The sequence below is a fragment of the Gymnoscopelus microlampas genome (genome assembly GCF_963454915.1).
Source record: "Gymnoscopelus microlampas genome assembly, chromosome: 3".
Classification (NCBI taxonomy): Eukaryota; Metazoa; Chordata; class Actinopteri; order Myctophiformes; family Myctophidae; genus Gymnoscopelus; species Gymnoscopelus microlampas.
In genome coordinates, this window is record NC_139940.1 from 48,683,475 (window position 1) to 48,701,573 (window position 18,099).

General features: G+C 45.9%; 1 protein-coding gene across 1 annotated transcript in view; it reads right to left on the bottom strand.

Moving 5' to 3' along the window:
• The window catches only part of LOC311038733 (dynein axonemal heavy chain 11), a gene marked incomplete at both ends in the record, with an annotated part of 133,044 nt that overhangs the window by 55,122 nt on the left and 59,823 nt on the right, over positions 1 to 18,099 (bottom strand). The window contains 7 exons of the mRNA XM_084048325.1: positions 11,046 to 11,180; positions 11,690 to 11,791; positions 12,611 to 12,793; positions 13,674 to 13,817; positions 14,436 to 14,549; positions 15,414 to 15,560; positions 16,511 to 16,744. Coding sequence (XP_083904451.1) covers positions 11,046 to 11,180; positions 11,690 to 11,791; positions 12,611 to 12,793; positions 13,674 to 13,817; positions 14,436 to 14,549; positions 15,414 to 15,560; positions 16,511 to 16,744 — 1,059 coding nt within the window. The remainder of the gene's footprint in view (positions 1 to 11,045; positions 11,181 to 11,689; positions 11,792 to 12,610; positions 12,794 to 13,673; positions 13,818 to 14,435; positions 14,550 to 15,413; positions 15,561 to 16,510; positions 16,745 to 18,099) is intronic.

Consider the following 18,099-nt stretch of genomic DNA (forward strand, 5'->3'; position numbering starts at 1 on the left):
ACCGTTCCGGGGTTTTTTTAACATGGGAGTGGACGGGGCTACCGTCACGTAGCGTACCGTTGCACGCTAGCGTACGGGCATGTGTGGATGTACCCAGTGAGCGCACAGAAGTCAAGGCACAGACTGCTGTTTCTCATGTCTAAATAAAGTACATCAATCCAACGTCTTTTCTTTTTTTACTCTCTTGGTGTGGGGATTATCTGGCACATGTATGTATCTTATGAAAGAGAAATTCATAAGATACATTTCTTTTATATATATATATATGTGACAGGGTCAAAGCAGGGGGGTGAAACCAAATTGTAACATTTTTTATTGATGATGAAAAACCTGTATTACGCACTTAAAAACATCATTCTCTTAACTATATTTCTGCACTGCATGTTTTATGGTTGACAATGTATTTCCCCCCGGTCCCCGAGCCACTTGACATTGGACTCCCCTATAGGCTGTGTGACATTGGCCTTGTGACAGCGGACGGCCAATGTCCCCAGGTCACGCTGGTGGCAGAGCGAATGAGGGCGGAGTAGGGTGTGGCCCACCTTATTCAAAAGTGAGCGCGAGCCACTTGGACAGCAGAGAGACAGGCATACAGGGCAGTGTGGAAGTGACAGCCAGAAGGGACGGTTGTGCACAGGAGGAGCAGACATACCACGGAGCAGAGGTGGGGAATACAGTGATCGCGGCACGTACCAAGCCACCAGCAGCGGACGGTGAGCAGACGGCGCAGTAGCAGCAGAGACGGGGAGGACAGACAGACGAACCAAGGAACGGAGGAGAGGTCCAGTGGCGATAACGTTGCGCGCTTCACACCCTCAAAGCCAGACGTACAGTCTGGCGGGCGAGTAAGTGTCCTTCTATGCAACGTTACCTTTATAAACCCACGGTCCTAAACCTCATATGTGAAATATACCTGAACAGATGAACTGGTTCTAGTTTCTATGATTGCAGGCAATACGCACGAAGACAAGAAGAGACAGTGATTCCTGGCCTAAACCCCCGCTCCAGTTAAATCCCATATAAGGACATTCCCACCTTTTGCATTGAACCGTGATGAGTATATGACATATAGCAATTGAATTGGCACTTGGCACTTTACTGCTTCAGTAATAGTTGGCACTTTAACGCTAAATTCATTATTTATTTGCTATAGTTTGCACAAGCCCTGTCTGTTTTTAGTGTTTGGTGATTGTCTGTATTCCTGTATTTTAGTTAGTTAGTGGGCGCATTAGGAGGTTGAGGTTTTAGAATTAGTGTTATATTTTGTTTATGCTTTTCAATATTTTATGGCTTATAGACGCCACTGTATTAGCTTAATAAAATAGATTACCTTTTTATACAAACCTGTTTCCGTCCAGCTTTCTCCAAGGGATATGTGTTGAAGTGTTGTTCTCATTTAAAAGTATTGTACTTACCTGGGTAAACTCGAACCTGTGAATAGCCTAAGAAAGAGTGTTACAGAGGACCCTACCTCTTAAATAAAAAGGTGGCGTAGTCTTGCAGTACCTAACAAACAGTATTATTCTCACAGTAATTACGCACCCCGCACTTTACCGTGCAACTGATATTTTATTGTTGTGAGTTTAATGTGTATTGTTATTTATTTATTATTGAGACAAAGTAAAGAGTGTCAGCATTCTAAAAAGAAGTGGCAAGTTACATGTGACAACCTGGCCACCGTCACATATTTGGCGTAGCGCGGCAGGACTGGGTAGAGAACAACACAAAATCCCTAAGAGAAACTGTATCGAAATTTTGCTGTTTTGCTGCTTTTTGTTTTGTTTTGTTTGGTTGAATCAAGAAAGTAATGATGATGATGCCAGTGTATCCAGGGGCACCGTGGCTACCTAAGTTTTCGGGCATAGAAGGTGAGGAGAAATACAGGGAATGGAGAGAACAGATTAAAGGATTATTGGGCACTCAGGATTTAACAGAGGAGAAAAAAGTTGCTTTTGTAGTACAGACCCTTACTGAGGAAGCTAAGCGACAAATTAGTGTAATTGACAAGGAAGATCGCAATACAGTGGCCAAAGTCTTTAAATGTTTAGACACGTTGTATAAAACATCTGTTTCTGCTTCCCAAGCTCGTGCCTTGTTCTATGGCTGTGCGCAACGCGCAGGCGAAAGTGTGCAGGCTTATATTTTGAGGCTTAGAGAGTTGTTCTGCGGGCTGCGGCGGCTCGACCCAGACACCGCTCCCTCCGATGCCATTCTGCGAGAGCAGTTACTTGTAGGACTGTCTGAAGGCCCTCTGGGTCAAGCCTTAAGAATATATGCCCGTCGAAACCCCACAGAAGACTTCGCCGCCCTAAAAAATGAGGCCTTCCTACTAGACACTGAACATAGAAGAGAAGGGACTGCTGAAATCTTGTGCCATGCTGTTAAACCTGTCTCTATCCCAACACCCTCACAGGAATCTGAATGGAGAGAGAAACTGAAACAGGAGATTATGGAAGACGTCAAATCGCAAATGCAGGGGTTTACGCAGGAGCTCATGAAAGAGATCAGACCGCTCCTTCGACCCAACACCACCGATACACGACCTCGCGGTTCGCCTCCATCTGAACGACGCCGGGAGCCGTACCAACGCAACGAGTGGGATGAGGGAGGTAGGCCGATCTGTAGGAGCTGTAGGCAGTCTGGGCACATTGCTCGCTTTTGTAAATCTGACCCCAATCATTTAAACTAGTACGCCCTGTCGCCGAGGTCCGGGAGACAGGGGTGCAGCGCGCACTCGCCAGATCAAGGGCTAATGAAGTGTTTATTGGGGACTGTCCGACTATTGGGATCACTATGGGAGGAGTCCACTTAAGGGGGTTACTGGATACTGGGTCACAAGTCACATTAATGCAGCAAAGCTTATTTGAGGAAAAATTCTCACACCTAACGTTGGGAAATGGGCCCCTTGTTTTTAAATTACGCGCCGCTAATGGTCTTGACTTACCGTACACTGGCTATGCCATATTGGACCTAGAGCTGGAGGGAATGAAGATCCCAGGGAGAGGAGTTGTAATCGTGAAAGATGAACATTGTACTCAACCGCTGATTATTGGGATGAATGTCGTGAACGCTGTATGGCATGCCCTCTTTAAATGGCCTGGGAGGCCTGTGTTTCCATGTCAGCAGGGAAGGACGCTGTGGAAGGACGCATTCGCCACCTGTAGGAGGGTGGAGGCAGTGACGAACGAAGATGGGTCCATCGGTTATGTGTGGCCGGTCGGCCGGCGGAAGATTCGAATCCCCGCGCAGAGTGAAGTGATGATCTGGGGCCGCGCTTGGAGAGGACCAAATGGAGCGGACTACGAGGCCTTGATGGAAGCCTTGCCGGATGGAAAAGATTTGGGAGTGGCCCGTGCCCTCGTCACGGTGCGCCACGGACGTGTTCCCATACGAGTGTGCAACCCACACGCATATAGTCTGGTCCTGGACCGCCACCAGAAGCTGGGGAGGCTGTACCCGGTGGAAGAAGCGGATGTCCGAGGCGGCAGGGACCTGAGCCTGTCCCTGGGGACCGACGGAGAGGTGGAAGTGGCCGTAATCAGTGTGGAAGATGATGGACCACTGAAGACCCTGCCCGAAGAGATGGAAGTGTTGACGGAGCGTGATGACCTGCCGGAGGCGCAGAAGAGAGAGTTACACGAGATGTTGTGTCGGTGGAAGAAGGTGTTCGCCATCCATGACGAGGATTTCGGACGGACGGACGTCGTGCAACACCAGATACCGACCGGAGACGCGGCACCCATACGAGAGCGACACCGGCCGTTGCCGCCCTCCATGTACCGGGAGATGAAGACCCTCCTGAATGAGATGCTGGAGAAGGGAGTCATCAAGGAGAGTTGCAGTCCGTGGGCGGCACCTATCGTACTGGTCAAGAAGAAAGATGGCAGCTGGAGGTTCTGCGTCGACTACAGGAAACTTAACGCCGTGACGCACAAGGACGCCTTCCCCCTACCCAGGATAGAAGAGACGCTCACCAGCCTGACGAAGGCGCAATGGTTCTCCACGTTAGACCTGGCCAGCGGGTATTGGCAAGTAGGAATGGATCCCCGGGACCGGGAGAAGACCGCCTTTACGACCCCGCTGGGCCTGTTCGAGTTTCAACGCATGCCGTTCGGGCTTTGTAATGCGCCCGCGACGTTCCAGAGGCTGATGCAGCAGTGTCTGAGTGGTCAGGTGACAGAATCCTTGCTGGTATATCTTGATGACATTATAGTATATTCACCTGACTTCTCCTCTCATCTACAGCACCTCGAGCTCGTCTTCCAACGCCTGTGGAGACATGGACTGAAGCTGCGGTTAGACAAATGCAAACTTCTGCGGAGGGAAGTGCAATTTCTGGGCCATGTCGTGGACAAAGAGGGAGTGCGGCCCGATCCGGAGAAAGTGGTGGCAGTGCGGGACTGGACACCACCCTCAACGGTCCGCGAGGTCCGCGCGTTTCTAGGTCTAGCGGGTTACTATAGGCGTTTCGTGTCCTCTTTTGCTGCTATAGCACGACCCTTAAACAACTTATTGATAGGAATCCCAAATGACGTAAAATCCCACCAGTGTAAAGTCGAGTGGACTTCGGAGTGCCAGCGGGCGTTTGATGCGTTAAAGAGTGCCCTCACACAAGCCCCGGTGTTAGCGTATGCGGATTATACACAGCCTTTTGTGGTTTACACTGATGCGAGTGGCCGTGGGTTGGGAGCGGTTCTAGCCCAGGTCCAAGACGGTCACGAACGTGTAATAGCTTATGCAAGCCGCAGTCTCCACCCGACCGAGCAGAATGACGCAAATTATAGCTCGTTCAAATTGGAGCTTTTGGCCCTTAAATGGGCCGTGACCGAGAAGTTTAAAGATTATCTCACTGGCGCTCGATTCACAATATTCACGGACAATAACCCTGTTGCGCATCTCCAAACGGCTAGATTGGGAGCTGTGGAACAACGGTGGGCTGCTCAACTTGCGTCGTTTACTTTTGACATCAAGTATCGACCGGGCAAAAACAACGCCAACGCTGATGCCCTATCGCGGTTCCCAGTGCAGCCTGTAGATGTGGCGGCTGTACAATCGACGCCAGCAGCCCGGGAGGATGAGTGGAGAGAGACGCAGGATCGGGATCCAGATGTGCAGGTGGTGAAGAGGTGCGTGGAACGGGGGAGAGCCCCTAATATGGTGGAGAGGAAGAATTGGACTCGGGGAGCGCGGCAACTGTTACGCCAGTGGAACAAACTGATTATACGAAATCATGTGTTATATAGGAAGGTGACCGATCCTTATACCAAAGAACAATACTCACAGATCATTTGTCCAGGTTCACGCAGAGAGGAGGTATGGAGAGGAATCCACACGGCCGCGGCGCATGCTGGGTTGGAGAGGACCTTGGCCCAGCTGCGACGTCGGTTCTATTGGCCAGGCATGGAGGGAGCGGTGCGTCAGTTACAACAGGGTTGTGTCGCCTGCAGCCTACAGAGGAACAGGTCAGAGCCTCGGGCCCCCTTACAACCCTTTGAAGTCTCATATCCACTAGAAGTAATAGCCATTGATTTCCTCACATTAGGTAGGCCTGCTGATGCGTGGCAAAACATTCTGGTAGCTACTGACTTATTCACCCGTTATAGTTGGGCTATTGCCACCCGAGACCAGACTGCGCACACCACTGTCCGTGCGTTATGGACGCATATTATCCAGCCGTTCGGCTGTCCGGCCCGGTTCCACTCAGATCGAGGCCCCAACTTCGAGTCCGAGTTAATGCACCATTTATGTCAGACTTATGGTATTGCAAAAAGTCGCACCACTCCGTACCACCCGGCTGGGAACGGTGGAGTGGAACGATTTAATCAGACATTACTGAACATGTTGCGATCACTAGACACTGATAAACAAGGAAGATGGAATGAGCACTTACCCGAGTTAGTTCATGCTTATAACAACACGATCCATGGTGCTACGGGTTATGCCCCCGCCTACTTAATGTTTGGCCGACATTTGAGGCGCCCTATAGATGTCCAGTTAGGAGTGCAGTCAGCGCAAGAGCGCATGGGAGTGGGTGGCTGGGTACAGGACCACCAACAGAGAATGGCGACAGCTTATAGGACCGCAGGGGAGAGGATGGGAGAAACGGCCAAGAGGAGAAAGCAGGTTTATGACCGTAGGGCCGGTATTACACCCCTATTACCAGGAGAGAGAGTGTGGATTCGAAATAGGAAGAGAGATGGCCAGGGGAAATTGAGTACGTGGTGGGACCCCGAGCCTTACGCAGTGATGGAACAGGTGGGAGCTACGGGGTTGGTGTACCGAGTCAGACCCGAGAAGGGGGGGCGAGAAAAGACCATACATAGAAATGCGTTGAAAGTGTGTGTAGCCCCCAGGTCGCCCCACGAGGACCCCCCAGCTGTAGTGCAGCCCGAGCAGGTAGAAGCAACAACGCCGCAGTATTATGGGTTTCTCTCCGTCCCGAGAGCACCAGATGAGCCACGGCGCTCGGGAAGAGCAAATATAGGCCAGCCACCCCAGAGGTATGGACATGATTAGGGACAGTTGCAGGGACTGGCAACGGAAAAGTGGGGGGGGATGTGACAGGGTCAAAGCAGGGGGGTGAAACCAAATTGTAACATTTTTTATTGATGATGAAAAACCTGTATTACGCACTTAAAAACATCATTCTCTTAACTATATTTCTGCACTGCATGTTTTATGGTTGACAATGTATTTCCCCCCGGTCCCCGAGCCACTTGACATTGGACTCCCCTATAGGCTGTGTGACATTGGCCTTGTGACAGCGGACGGCCAATGTCCCCAGGTCACGCTGGTGGCAGAGCGAATGAGGGCGGAGTAGGGTGTGGCCCACCTTATTCAAAAGTGAGCGCGAGCCACTTGGACAGCAGAGAGACAGGCATACAGGGCAGTGTGGAAGTGACAGCCAGAAGGGACGGTTGTGCACAGGAGGAGCAGACATACCACGGAGCAGAGGTGGGGAATACAGTGATCGCGGCACGTACCAAGCCACCAGCAGCGGACGGTGAGCAGACGGCGCAGTAGCAGCAGAGACGGGGAGGACAGACAGACGAACCAAGGAACGGAGGAGAGGTCCAGTGGCGATAACGTTGCGCGCTTCACACCCTCAAAGCCAGACGTACAGTCTGGCGGGCGTGTAAGTGTCCTTCTATGCAACGTTACCTTTATAAACCCACGGTCCTAAACCTCATATGTGAAATATACCTGAACAGATGAACTGGTTCTAGTTTCTATGATTGCAGGCAATACGCACGAAGACAAGAAGAGACAGTGATTCCTGGCCTAAACCCCCGCTCCAGTTAAATCCCATATAAGGACATTCCCACCTTTTGCATTGAACCGTGATGAGTATATGACATATAGCAATTGAATTGGCACTTGGCACTTTACTGCTTCAGTAATAGTTGGCACTTTAACGCTAAATTCATTATTTATTTGCTATAGTTTGCACAAGCCCTGTCTGTTTTTAGTGTTTGGTGATTGTCTGTATTCCTGTATTTTAGTTAGTTAGTGGGCGCATTAGGAGGTTGAGGTTTTAGAATTAGTGTTATATTTTGTTTATGCTTTTCAATATTTTATGGCTTATAGACGCCACTGTATTAGCTTAATAAAATAGATTACCTTTTTATACAAACCTGTTTCCGTCCAGCTTTCTCCAAGGGATATGTGTTGAAGTGTTGTTCTCATTTAAAAGTATTGTACTTACCTGGGTAAACTCGAACCTGTGAATAGCCTAAGAAAGAGTGTTACAGAGGACCCTACCTCTTAAATAAAAAGGTGGCGTAGTCTTGCAGTACCTAACAAACAGTATTATTCTCACAGTAATTACGCACCCCGCACTTTACCGTGCAACTGATATTTTATTGTTGTGAGTTTAATGTGTATTGTTATTTATTTATTATTGAGACAAAGTAAAGAGTGTCAGCATTCTAAAAAGAAGTGGCAAGTTACATGTGACAACCTGGCCACCGTCACATATATATATATATATATATATATATATATATATATATATATTGTTGCTGTCCTTATATGGCCGACACACAGCCTCTCTTTCTATCTCTCGCGCTCTCATTCTATTTCTGTATGTAATGTTTTATATAATTTAAAAAAAAAGTTTTATATATAAATATTGCGGGTTTTAGCGCATCATCCCGCGGGTTCATTTGGTCATGTAATGATAAAATTAACCCGCGGGATGATGCAGTACTAAATCTTTCATCATCCCGCGGGTTCATTTTATAATCTAATTATGAAATTAACCCGCGGGATCCGGCCATGGTTGAACCCCTGTGGATTGATCTGCAACGTGTTTTTGTTGACTGTTTTTGTCGAGTTTATATACCGTCACCTATTACAAATAGCGGGCCACTTCCGTTAAACGGTACGCTTGCTTTCACATTGCAGCGTACCGTACCCGAGGACGCAAGAATCGCACCCAAGACTACCTCCCGAGGTGGTTTCGGGTACGGAACGGTGATCCGTTTCGGGGAACGATGCGCAACATTCACACTATAGCGCGACACCTGCCAAGCGGCCTGGAGTGCGCACCCGGGACCATAGTGTGAAACCGCCCTTAAGTACAGTACTTGAGTAAATGCACTTAGTTACTTTACACCACTGATGAAATGTCCTGACCCCGGTGGTTTATCATGATAGAAGCAGGTGAAACAACACAAGCGTAATTCCCACTAAAGTCCCTCTGAAAGTTTGCCCGCCGATCCACTCGGCGAGCATCAACTCAGCATCCATTTAAAGCCTTCAATACTGTGACTGTGACAGCCCCTCCCCTTGCTACGATAAATCACGCGTGCCATTTCCTTACAAGGGGCCGTGGGTCCAGAATATGTCGCATAATAAATTCCCAGACAGTTAAAAATCACTATAATTTTACTCTAATGCATTATGGATTGCCTGTAATATCACTCAGTCTGGGGGTTGTGAGACGTTGTTAATTTCCAACAGCTGTTGAGGCCTTTGAGGTAAGCTAATGATTAAATATAGACGGCCTGATTTATTAGTCCAAACACTATCGCTTCCAGGTCAATGCCATAAAGACAAAACATTTATCTTGATATCCTTTAAAAGCCAAGCTGTTCCAATGAGAGCCGCATTTATTTTCTGGAAACAAGAACGTCGAAATGGATAAAATGGCCACCAAAAGAGAGAGAGAGAATTTTTTATTTCACATTAGCAAACCTACAGTGTATCAGCTCTGTGCTTCAGAGGAACACTTATCATACCATGCCTGAGTGGGAAGACGAGATGGAAACGGTGGATGATGTTTGGACTAAAGTAATAAATGGCCCCATTTAAGTTCGCTTAATGTTGTAAAAATGGGCCGAGTTTTATGAGCTAGTACATTTAAGACTAAATAATGACGAAGTATGAGTGTTAATATGCATGCATCCTTGTGAAACGCGCGCGCGCACGCACGCACGCACGCACGCACGCACACACACACACACACACACACACACACAGACACAGACACACACACACACACACACACACACACACACACACACACACAGTCTCTGTCGAGTGTAAACCTCCATGTCCAAAACTGTTACTTTTCAGGATTCAAATTCAAAAATAGCTAAAGTAGCAAATCTACAAGCTCGAACCTTGTCACATGACTGCTGCCTCATAGACATGAAGGGGAAACAGCGACATGGTGTTCACTGGTGTAAAGTAATTAAGTACATTTACTCAAGTGCTGTACTTGTGTACAATTTTTAGGTATTCTTTTACTATATTGGAGTATTTACAATTTTCAGTACTCTTACTTATCTAATCCACTACATCTCAGAGGCAAATATTACTCCACTACAATTATTTGAAAACTTTAGTTACTAGTTACTTTTTAGATTTCGATAATATATATTTCGAGACATATTTTTGAAATATTTGTATACAACTTGAATTGGGACATTCTGCATAATGAGTACATTTATTTTTGGTACTTTAAGTATATTTTCATACCAATACTTTTCTTACTCAAGTAAATGTTTAATTCCGGACTTTTACTTGTAACAGAGTACTTCTACATTGCGGTATTGATACTTTTACTTAAGTAAAACAATTAGCACTTTTTCCCACCACTGATGGTGTTAGCATAGCCATCTTCTCACCGCCTGTCCCTTGCTGTTCAGTCTGCCATGTTGCCCATGCAGGTCAGCCATGCGTTTGCTGTGGTCCAGCCTTCTCCACCATGTCTCCAATCCAACCCCCAACCCAAACATCCTCACTGTCGCGCACAAACCTCGTATCTCCATAGTTTGGCACTAACTTGTTGAGGTAAATTAAGTAAATTAAGGCCCTACTTGATCATACTACAACGTCACACAAAAGCATCAAAAGTAGCAGATCTACAAGCTCGAAACAAGCTTGTCGATCTGCTGCTTTTACTATTTTGGAATTTGAATCCTGAAAAGTAACAGTGTTGTACATATGAGGTTTCCACCCGACAGAGACAACTTTTTAGCGTTTTCTAGTTTTTTTTTATGTATGCCCGACTTCGCCGTGCGAGAGTCTCGCACAAAATGCGACGTGTTGTGAGCTTGTAGATCAGCAAAAGAATGTGTGTGTCTGTGGGTTTTAATTCAATATTGAACAAAGTAAAAGCATTAACAAGAGCTGTGGATGTGGGGAGCTCCACATTAGCTCTTGAAAAACGGTCCCCCAGACCCTTAAGGGCCAGTCAGCGCCTCTGAACGCAGGTTCTCTCCATCTCCTGAAAAAGTAATAGTCTTGGACGTACAACGTTTCCACCCGGCTGTGACAACATGCTAAGCCTGGAATCCAGCCTGATTCGCTACGTTCGTCTTTTTCTCACTTCGCTACTAAGTCTGCAAATACGAGTCCAATTTGACTCGTATTTCCATTACGTAGGCAAGTCAGGAGGTGACTCGAGTTTTACATTGGACAACACTGGTCCCGCCCGCTAACTCTATACCAGGGTCAGTTAACTCTATGCCAGCGGTCAGTCAACACTATGCCAGGGGTCAGTTAACTCTATGCCAGGGGTCAGCCCTCCCTCGTACCTCCAGGCCCTGGACCAGCCGGTTGGCCAGTGAGATGGTCTGGTTGGTGCGGGACACCTCCTCCTGACACATGACCTTCTCTGCGGTGGCTCTCTGGAACTGAGATGTGAGGTTCTGTAGGTTCACGTCCAGATCCTGTACAGACATATACGGAACATAAACAATACATACAAACAAACAAACAAGGGCTGTCGGCTCAAGTAAAGACATTGGTAACACTTTCTATGAAGGCACATTCATTTAATAACCATCGACAGGAATTTGTCGATTAGTTGATTTAACCACATAAACATTTTGTTGACCGGGATGGGATCCCCAGGGCCCTATACTATAATATGTCCCTTATACTACACCAAATGTCTTCACCCTAGAATAGTGAGGCGAGGGTACATGTTGTTAATCAACACATCTGTTAAAATAACACAAAATGTGTTGATTAAGACCAACCAAAATGTATCAATTAATCCAAAAGGAGACAGCCCGAAAAAGGCACTATGACATCAAGGTTCATACACTTCTACTACTACTACTGAAGCATAGAGAGTTTATATTGTTTTTATTTCAACAAAAAATACTTTTCTATTACTGGAAAAGAGTGTTAAAACGGTTTGACCAGGAAATGTAAAGTAGCATGAAATAATGACCTCCAACTTCTTCTGAACAGCCAGCAGCTTGGCTGTGGCCGTTTCCAGCTCTGTATTAGCTTGAGATAAAGCTAGTCTCTTGGGAGCCACCTCACAATACACCTGTTCATGAAAAGGAACAATTAGTGTCAAATTTGAAATCACAGGCATTATTAAAAAAAATAATGTGATGATGTTATTTTTAAATATTGTCTGTCGGGTGGAAACCGAAACCGAACTGTCCAAAACTGTTACTTTCCAGGATTCAAATACAAAAAAAGCAAAAGTAGCAGATCTACAAGCTGGAAACGCACTATTATATTTGCTACGTTAGCTGTTTTTTGTAGGGCGTGGCATAGTAGCTGGAGACATATTGGTGGGCAATGTTAAGTCAAGCTGTTTATGACCCACCAAGATGTCCGCCGCTACCAAATGACACTTGTTGACGACCCCTTCAGGATTTTTTTGCTACACACTATACAAAACTGTGTTGTCTGACTCAAGACCTAGCAGTAGACAACTATTCTACAATCTCTGAATGCCGTATAGAGTCAGGAACTACACCTCGCGAAATCCGAGAACGGAAGCCGTCATCTGTTCATTTCCATTAACAAAAATATATTGTATAATATATTTCACCCAGAAAATTACTTGTTTTCTATCAATTGCATTTTTTGTTTTTTAAGCCAATAATTTAATTACCGGCGGAAAGATGCTAATGTATCCGGTAAGAGACTCCGTCGGTCATCAAATTATTGGCATAGGAATGCGAGAAAAAAAATCTCCATGAATTCAATGCTTCATGAGGTGTGTGATTGATAGAAAATAAGTCATTTTTTGGGTAAACTACTCCTTTATACATTTATTCTAGAATAATATCCATTAAGCAGCTGGAAGCATTTGAACATTGTGGGAGGAAACAGTCTGGCTCACGACACTAACCTCGTAGTACCGGACGATGTTGATGGTCCAGGCACAGAGCCCTGCGGCGGCGGTGGACTTGGTCCTGACCAGGTCCGGGTGGAACTCTGGGTTCCTCAGGTAGTGCTGCTTCACCACGCTCAGACAGCTGTCTGGGATGTGCTCCTTGTCGTAGGACACCAGGGCCTGCAGGAAGTCATCCACCTGGACAGGACAGGACACACATCATGCACTGATACTGCACTGAGGCTGGGAGCAAGAGCAAGAGTCAAATGAATGACATTAAACAAAAAAAAAATGTTCTGATCGCAATTACACCCAAAAAAACTGAACTTTGAACATTCAGTGGATTTTCTGTGACTGGGGTTTTCTGAATAATTAGGCTCAGAAAAGTGCTGTGATTGGCCCGTGGACTTGATGTCACAGTCCATTAATCCCGCCCCCTCTCCAAAAAAAACTACTGGGGTGACAAATCGATAGAAGTCATTTTGGGGGTGAACTTTCCCTTTAACCCATTAAGACCTCAGACAGATTCTACAAAATGTCTTCTAAATAAGTCTTTTGAATAAAACCGTTGCTGTCAGTGGTTCTCAAACTTTTTTCATGTCAAGGACCCCCAAAATTATATGTATTTGGCCACGGACCCCATTTCAAAATATTTTGTTCCAGGGACCGCCAGAAGCAAAGATTTGAGTTACAAATATTCGCTTTAAAATATATATTGAAAAATGTGCACACCTTTTCTCGATTTTTCAAAAATAGCAGATATACAAGCTTGTAGCGCGGCACTCTGTGCCGCGCTACGAGCTTGTATATCTGCTATTTTGTAATAGCCAAAGTGTAAAATAATGCTTTTTAGCTCAAATCTAAATATGAAACAGATGCGTTCCAGTTCTTAATGGGTCAAGCTGCTAAAGGTCAAACAGTAAAACTTGATTTGCTCCAATCATACGCGAGCTTATTCACAGAGAGGGAGAGCTAGCCATAGGCTGGAGGGTCAGGGTCACGGGGTCAAGGCTGGCACACAGATTGGATGGGCGTTAATCAGGCTGGTGTGTGAATGACAGGGTGACGAGGGGTTAACCTTGCCCATGAAGGCTCGTGCCGCCTTCCAGCTCCTCTCTTTGGGCACGCGGCCACGCGGAGCCAGCAGCACCATCACCGCCGCCGCCACGTTGATGACCGCCGCCGGAGGGTTGGGGAAGGTCTTCAGCTCCGTCAGGTTCACCTGGAGAAGGAAGGATGGGAGGAGGGGATAAAAAAAAGAAGAAAAAGTAGCAGATCTACAAGCTCGAAGCGTGGCGCATACTGCTACTTTTGACGCTTAGTAGGGAGTTAATTTATGAAAAAAGCACAAAAAGTGAAAATGTGGAAATAAGAGGTTTCCACCCGACAGCAACGATGTACTGCATGTCTTTGTGTCCATGAACCTCCCCTTGAGGTCAGTGTACAATGATAAGGTCTGCAGTCACATTTAAAGACATAGTTGTTACTGTTGTAGTTATTATCGTTATTGCTGCCCATCATGTCCCTCCCTCTCTCTTTCTCCCCCCTCTCCCCCTCTCTCTCTCTCCCTCAACACAGTGGAGACAGATGGTCGCCCACCCTATAGATCCTGGTTCTGCTCGAGGTTTCTTCCCGTATGTATTTATTTACCTGGCCACTGTCGTCAAATATTAATGCTCTGGGGGGGTAAATGTTGGTCTCTTGAGAAAAACTTGTGATTTGGCACTGTAACAACATTGTTATGATATGACTACATGGAATTGTATTCAAAGGACTATGACTAAAAACTACTAGACAGACAGACAGACAGACAGACAGACAGACAGACAGACAGACAGACCTTGTTGAGGGTGTTCAGTGCTGTGTTGGCTGCCTCCAGGGCTGGCTCTGCCTTGGCCAGGTCAGTCTCACAGTCCCTCTGTTTCACTGTGACCTCTGCCTGGATGGCAGCAACCTGAACCCAAAACACATGACATAAAGGATCTACATCTGTATCCTCCATGATATCATAGGACTAAATGACATGACATGCTTCCATAGAAGACATGCTGACTTCTATGGAACCCAAATGACTGAAATCATCGTCGTTGCGACTGAGAACAATAATAATGAAATAATAATATTGGTCCAAACTCCTTGGGGTGTTTTTTGTCACTGTATATGTGCACATACGTGAAATGTGTGATCTGCATTTACCCATCCTATGACTACAAGGAGCAGTGATGTCATTTACCCATCCTATAACTACTAGGAGCAGTGATGTCATGTATCCATCCTATAACTACTAGGAGCAGTGATGTCATTTACCCATCCTATAACTACTAGGATCAGTGATGTCATTTACCCATCCTATAACTTCTAGGAGCAGTGATGTCATTTACCCATCCTATGACTACAAGGAGCAGTGATGTCATTTACCCATCCTATAACTACTAGGAGCAGAGATGTCATTTATCCATCCTAAACTACTAGGAGCAGTGATGTCATTGATCGATCCTAAACTACAAGGAGCAGTGATGTCATTGATCCATCCTTATAACTACTACTAGGAGCAGTGATGTCATTTATCCATTCTATAACTACTAGGAGCAGTGATGTCATTTACCTATAACTTCTAGAGCAGTGAGCAGCCATTATACGGCGCCCGGGAGCCATTAGGGCTTAAGAGTCTTGCTCAGGGACACACATCGACACATTGCTGGCCTGGCCCTGGAATCAAACCTGGGACAACCAGGAGCTCTGTCTCCCCATCAGGCGGGCTCACTAACCACTCAGCTATGGCCGCACATCAGTCCAGTATCGTAATAGTAGGTCTCACCTTCTGTGCCTCCGCGTCGGCCGCCTCCCTCTTGCGGCTGACCTTCTCCGTCTGCAGGCCCACCTTGGTGATGAGCGCTTCGGTCTTCTGGTTTTTAACCGTCAACTCTGCTTCCTGAGACGCCAGTTTGGCTTTTAGATCTTCCACCTGGAAGAGTTCAAATGGTGGTAAGTCTGTACAACGAATGGTTAATAAGCCATCACTAAATGGATTACTATTACTATTATCTAATGTTTAAATAGCAGATCATGTTGTGATGACTCAACAACCCAAACCATTGCCGAGTAAACAGTTACACTTTACAATGTGATCTCAAGAGTGATACAAAAAAACAACCCCACTAAAATGTCAATAAGAACTAGGGTGCGTTAAGGCGCTCGGGTGGTGCAGTGGTAAAGTCCCTGCCCACCACCACGGAGGTTGTGGGTTCGAATCCACCGTGGTGCATCCGGCTTTGTCCGGCGTCTGTGTGTGAACACAATTGGCCCGTGTTCGGGGGAGGAAAGCCGGGAGGGGAGGTTGATATTAGTCATTACACGTACTCCTATGGGCTGGGGCGACACCTGTCAAGGGAGTGTTGGGCGGGAGGAGTAGTCCTCCTGGTGGGGGCTCCTCACTGGCAGGTGAGTCAGTAGGATACAACAGCAGTGACAGCACAGCAATGTGTGTGTGGAGTAATTCATTGGCATAACGACTAAATTGGGGAGAAAAAAGGGGGGGGGGGGACACAATTGGCTACTCTAAAAATAAAACAATAACTAGGGTGTTAGGTGGCCTATAGATAAATCCCAAAGGTACCAGGTTTAATTACATTAATTAATTAGGCATTACTTAATTAAGAGATCAAAGTGGTTAATCAGATGTATCAATTTAATAAATTATAACAAATCAATTACAATCTTTTCAAATGGTTAGTTGATATATAAAAAGAAAATAGAACAAATTATTTAAAAAATTGCTCCTCGATTGTTCAGTTAATCGAGTAAAAAATACCAGATTTACAAGCTCATTGCGTGGCACTCGGAGCAACAATATAGAATAATGGCTGATAAAATAATGGCTATTTTGCAGCCCTATCAGACAGGTAATATAGGTACCTGGCGGGCGGTGGTGCGGAGCCTCTCCAGGCCTCTCTCCAGCCGGGCCACGTTGTCGTGGAGCGCGGCGCGCCTCTTCCCCAGCAGGCTCCCGTACTGCCGGATCTGCTGCAGAAAGCTCTTGGGGGTGGTGTAATTGTGCCGCTTCTCATTGCGCCGGTATTTTTCACTCGCCCGGTTGACACTGGTGTGAACGTGGGCCATGAAAAGACTGATGGATTCCTGGACAGTGGGCTGTAAAAAAATAAAGCGGGGAGGGGGGGAAAGGTGGGGGTGGGGTGGGTGGGGGGGGTCGGGGGAGGTGAGCAGCACGCTTCAGGATTGAGTAGAGTTTAACCCGTTGAGACCGGGGAAAGGCGTCTGTGCATTTTTTAGATGTTAGCCGCTTTAACCGTTATCTTATACTTTGGGGCTATTCAAAAATAGCAGATCTACAAGCTATGAGTTTGTAGATCTGCTATTTTTTGGGGGGAAATCGTGAAAATGTTTGCAAATCTTTGAATATGTATATTTTTTAAAGCGAACGTTTTTAACTCGAATCTTTGCTTCTGAGGGATTCTACAGAATGTCTTCTAAATACTAACAGTTTTTTGAAAAAACGTATGTTGCTATAAACAGTGGTTCACAAACATTTTCATGTCAAGGACCACCAAAATATGTATTTGGCCGCGGACCCCCATCTCAAAATGTTTTGTTCCAGGGACAAAAAATGTTCGCTTTACAAATATATATATTCAAAGATTTGTAAAAAAAAAAAAATCAAAAATAGCAGATCTACAAGCTGCTATTTTTGAATAGCCAAAGTATAAAACATGGATAGCGTGGTTACACAGCTGCTTTCCCGGTTTGAATGGGTTAACGTCCCCCCCCAAGCCGATGTGTGCCTGAAATATTATCTTCATAAATTCTGGATTCATCTACAAGTTTCGCCGCCACACTTGGCTAGCCCCGACTTACTCAATCTGAAATTTAGGTGCAGCTGGCAGGAATGATTAGGCTTTGAAACCACTGTGAAAATAATGCGTTTAGGACCCCCTGACATGCAGCTTGTAAAGCATGCACACTGTTTATATTATCCCTCATGTCCTCCAACTTTTCTTCTCAGCAGTGTATATGGAGCCACATGCTGTTACCAGATTCATCATAACCGAGTTGCTCAATGACACAGAGCCTCCATAAATCATGCTGTTAGGAATCAATTAACCCATTAAGACCTGAGGCGATTCTTTAAAAAAAATCTAAATCATAACAGTTTTTGGTAAAAAAAAAATGTTTTCAAGATTTTTCAAAAATAGCAGATCTACAAGCTCATAGCGCGGCACTCGGTGCCGCGCTATGAGCTTGTATATCTGCTATTTTTGAATAGCCAAAGACATCTAAAGTGACACAGATGCGTTCCAGGTATCAATGGGTTAACGCAGAAACAAATGAGCAGCCGAATGCAAGGATCAAACCCGATCATAACTCACAAAAAAAGCCATTGTTAATGATCAAGGATTCAAGCGGGAAAAATCATTATTAATTAAGACCTGACATAATGCTTTTTGACAAAGCGTGTTGTGTACAGTTGAGACGCAGAGCAAAAGTTC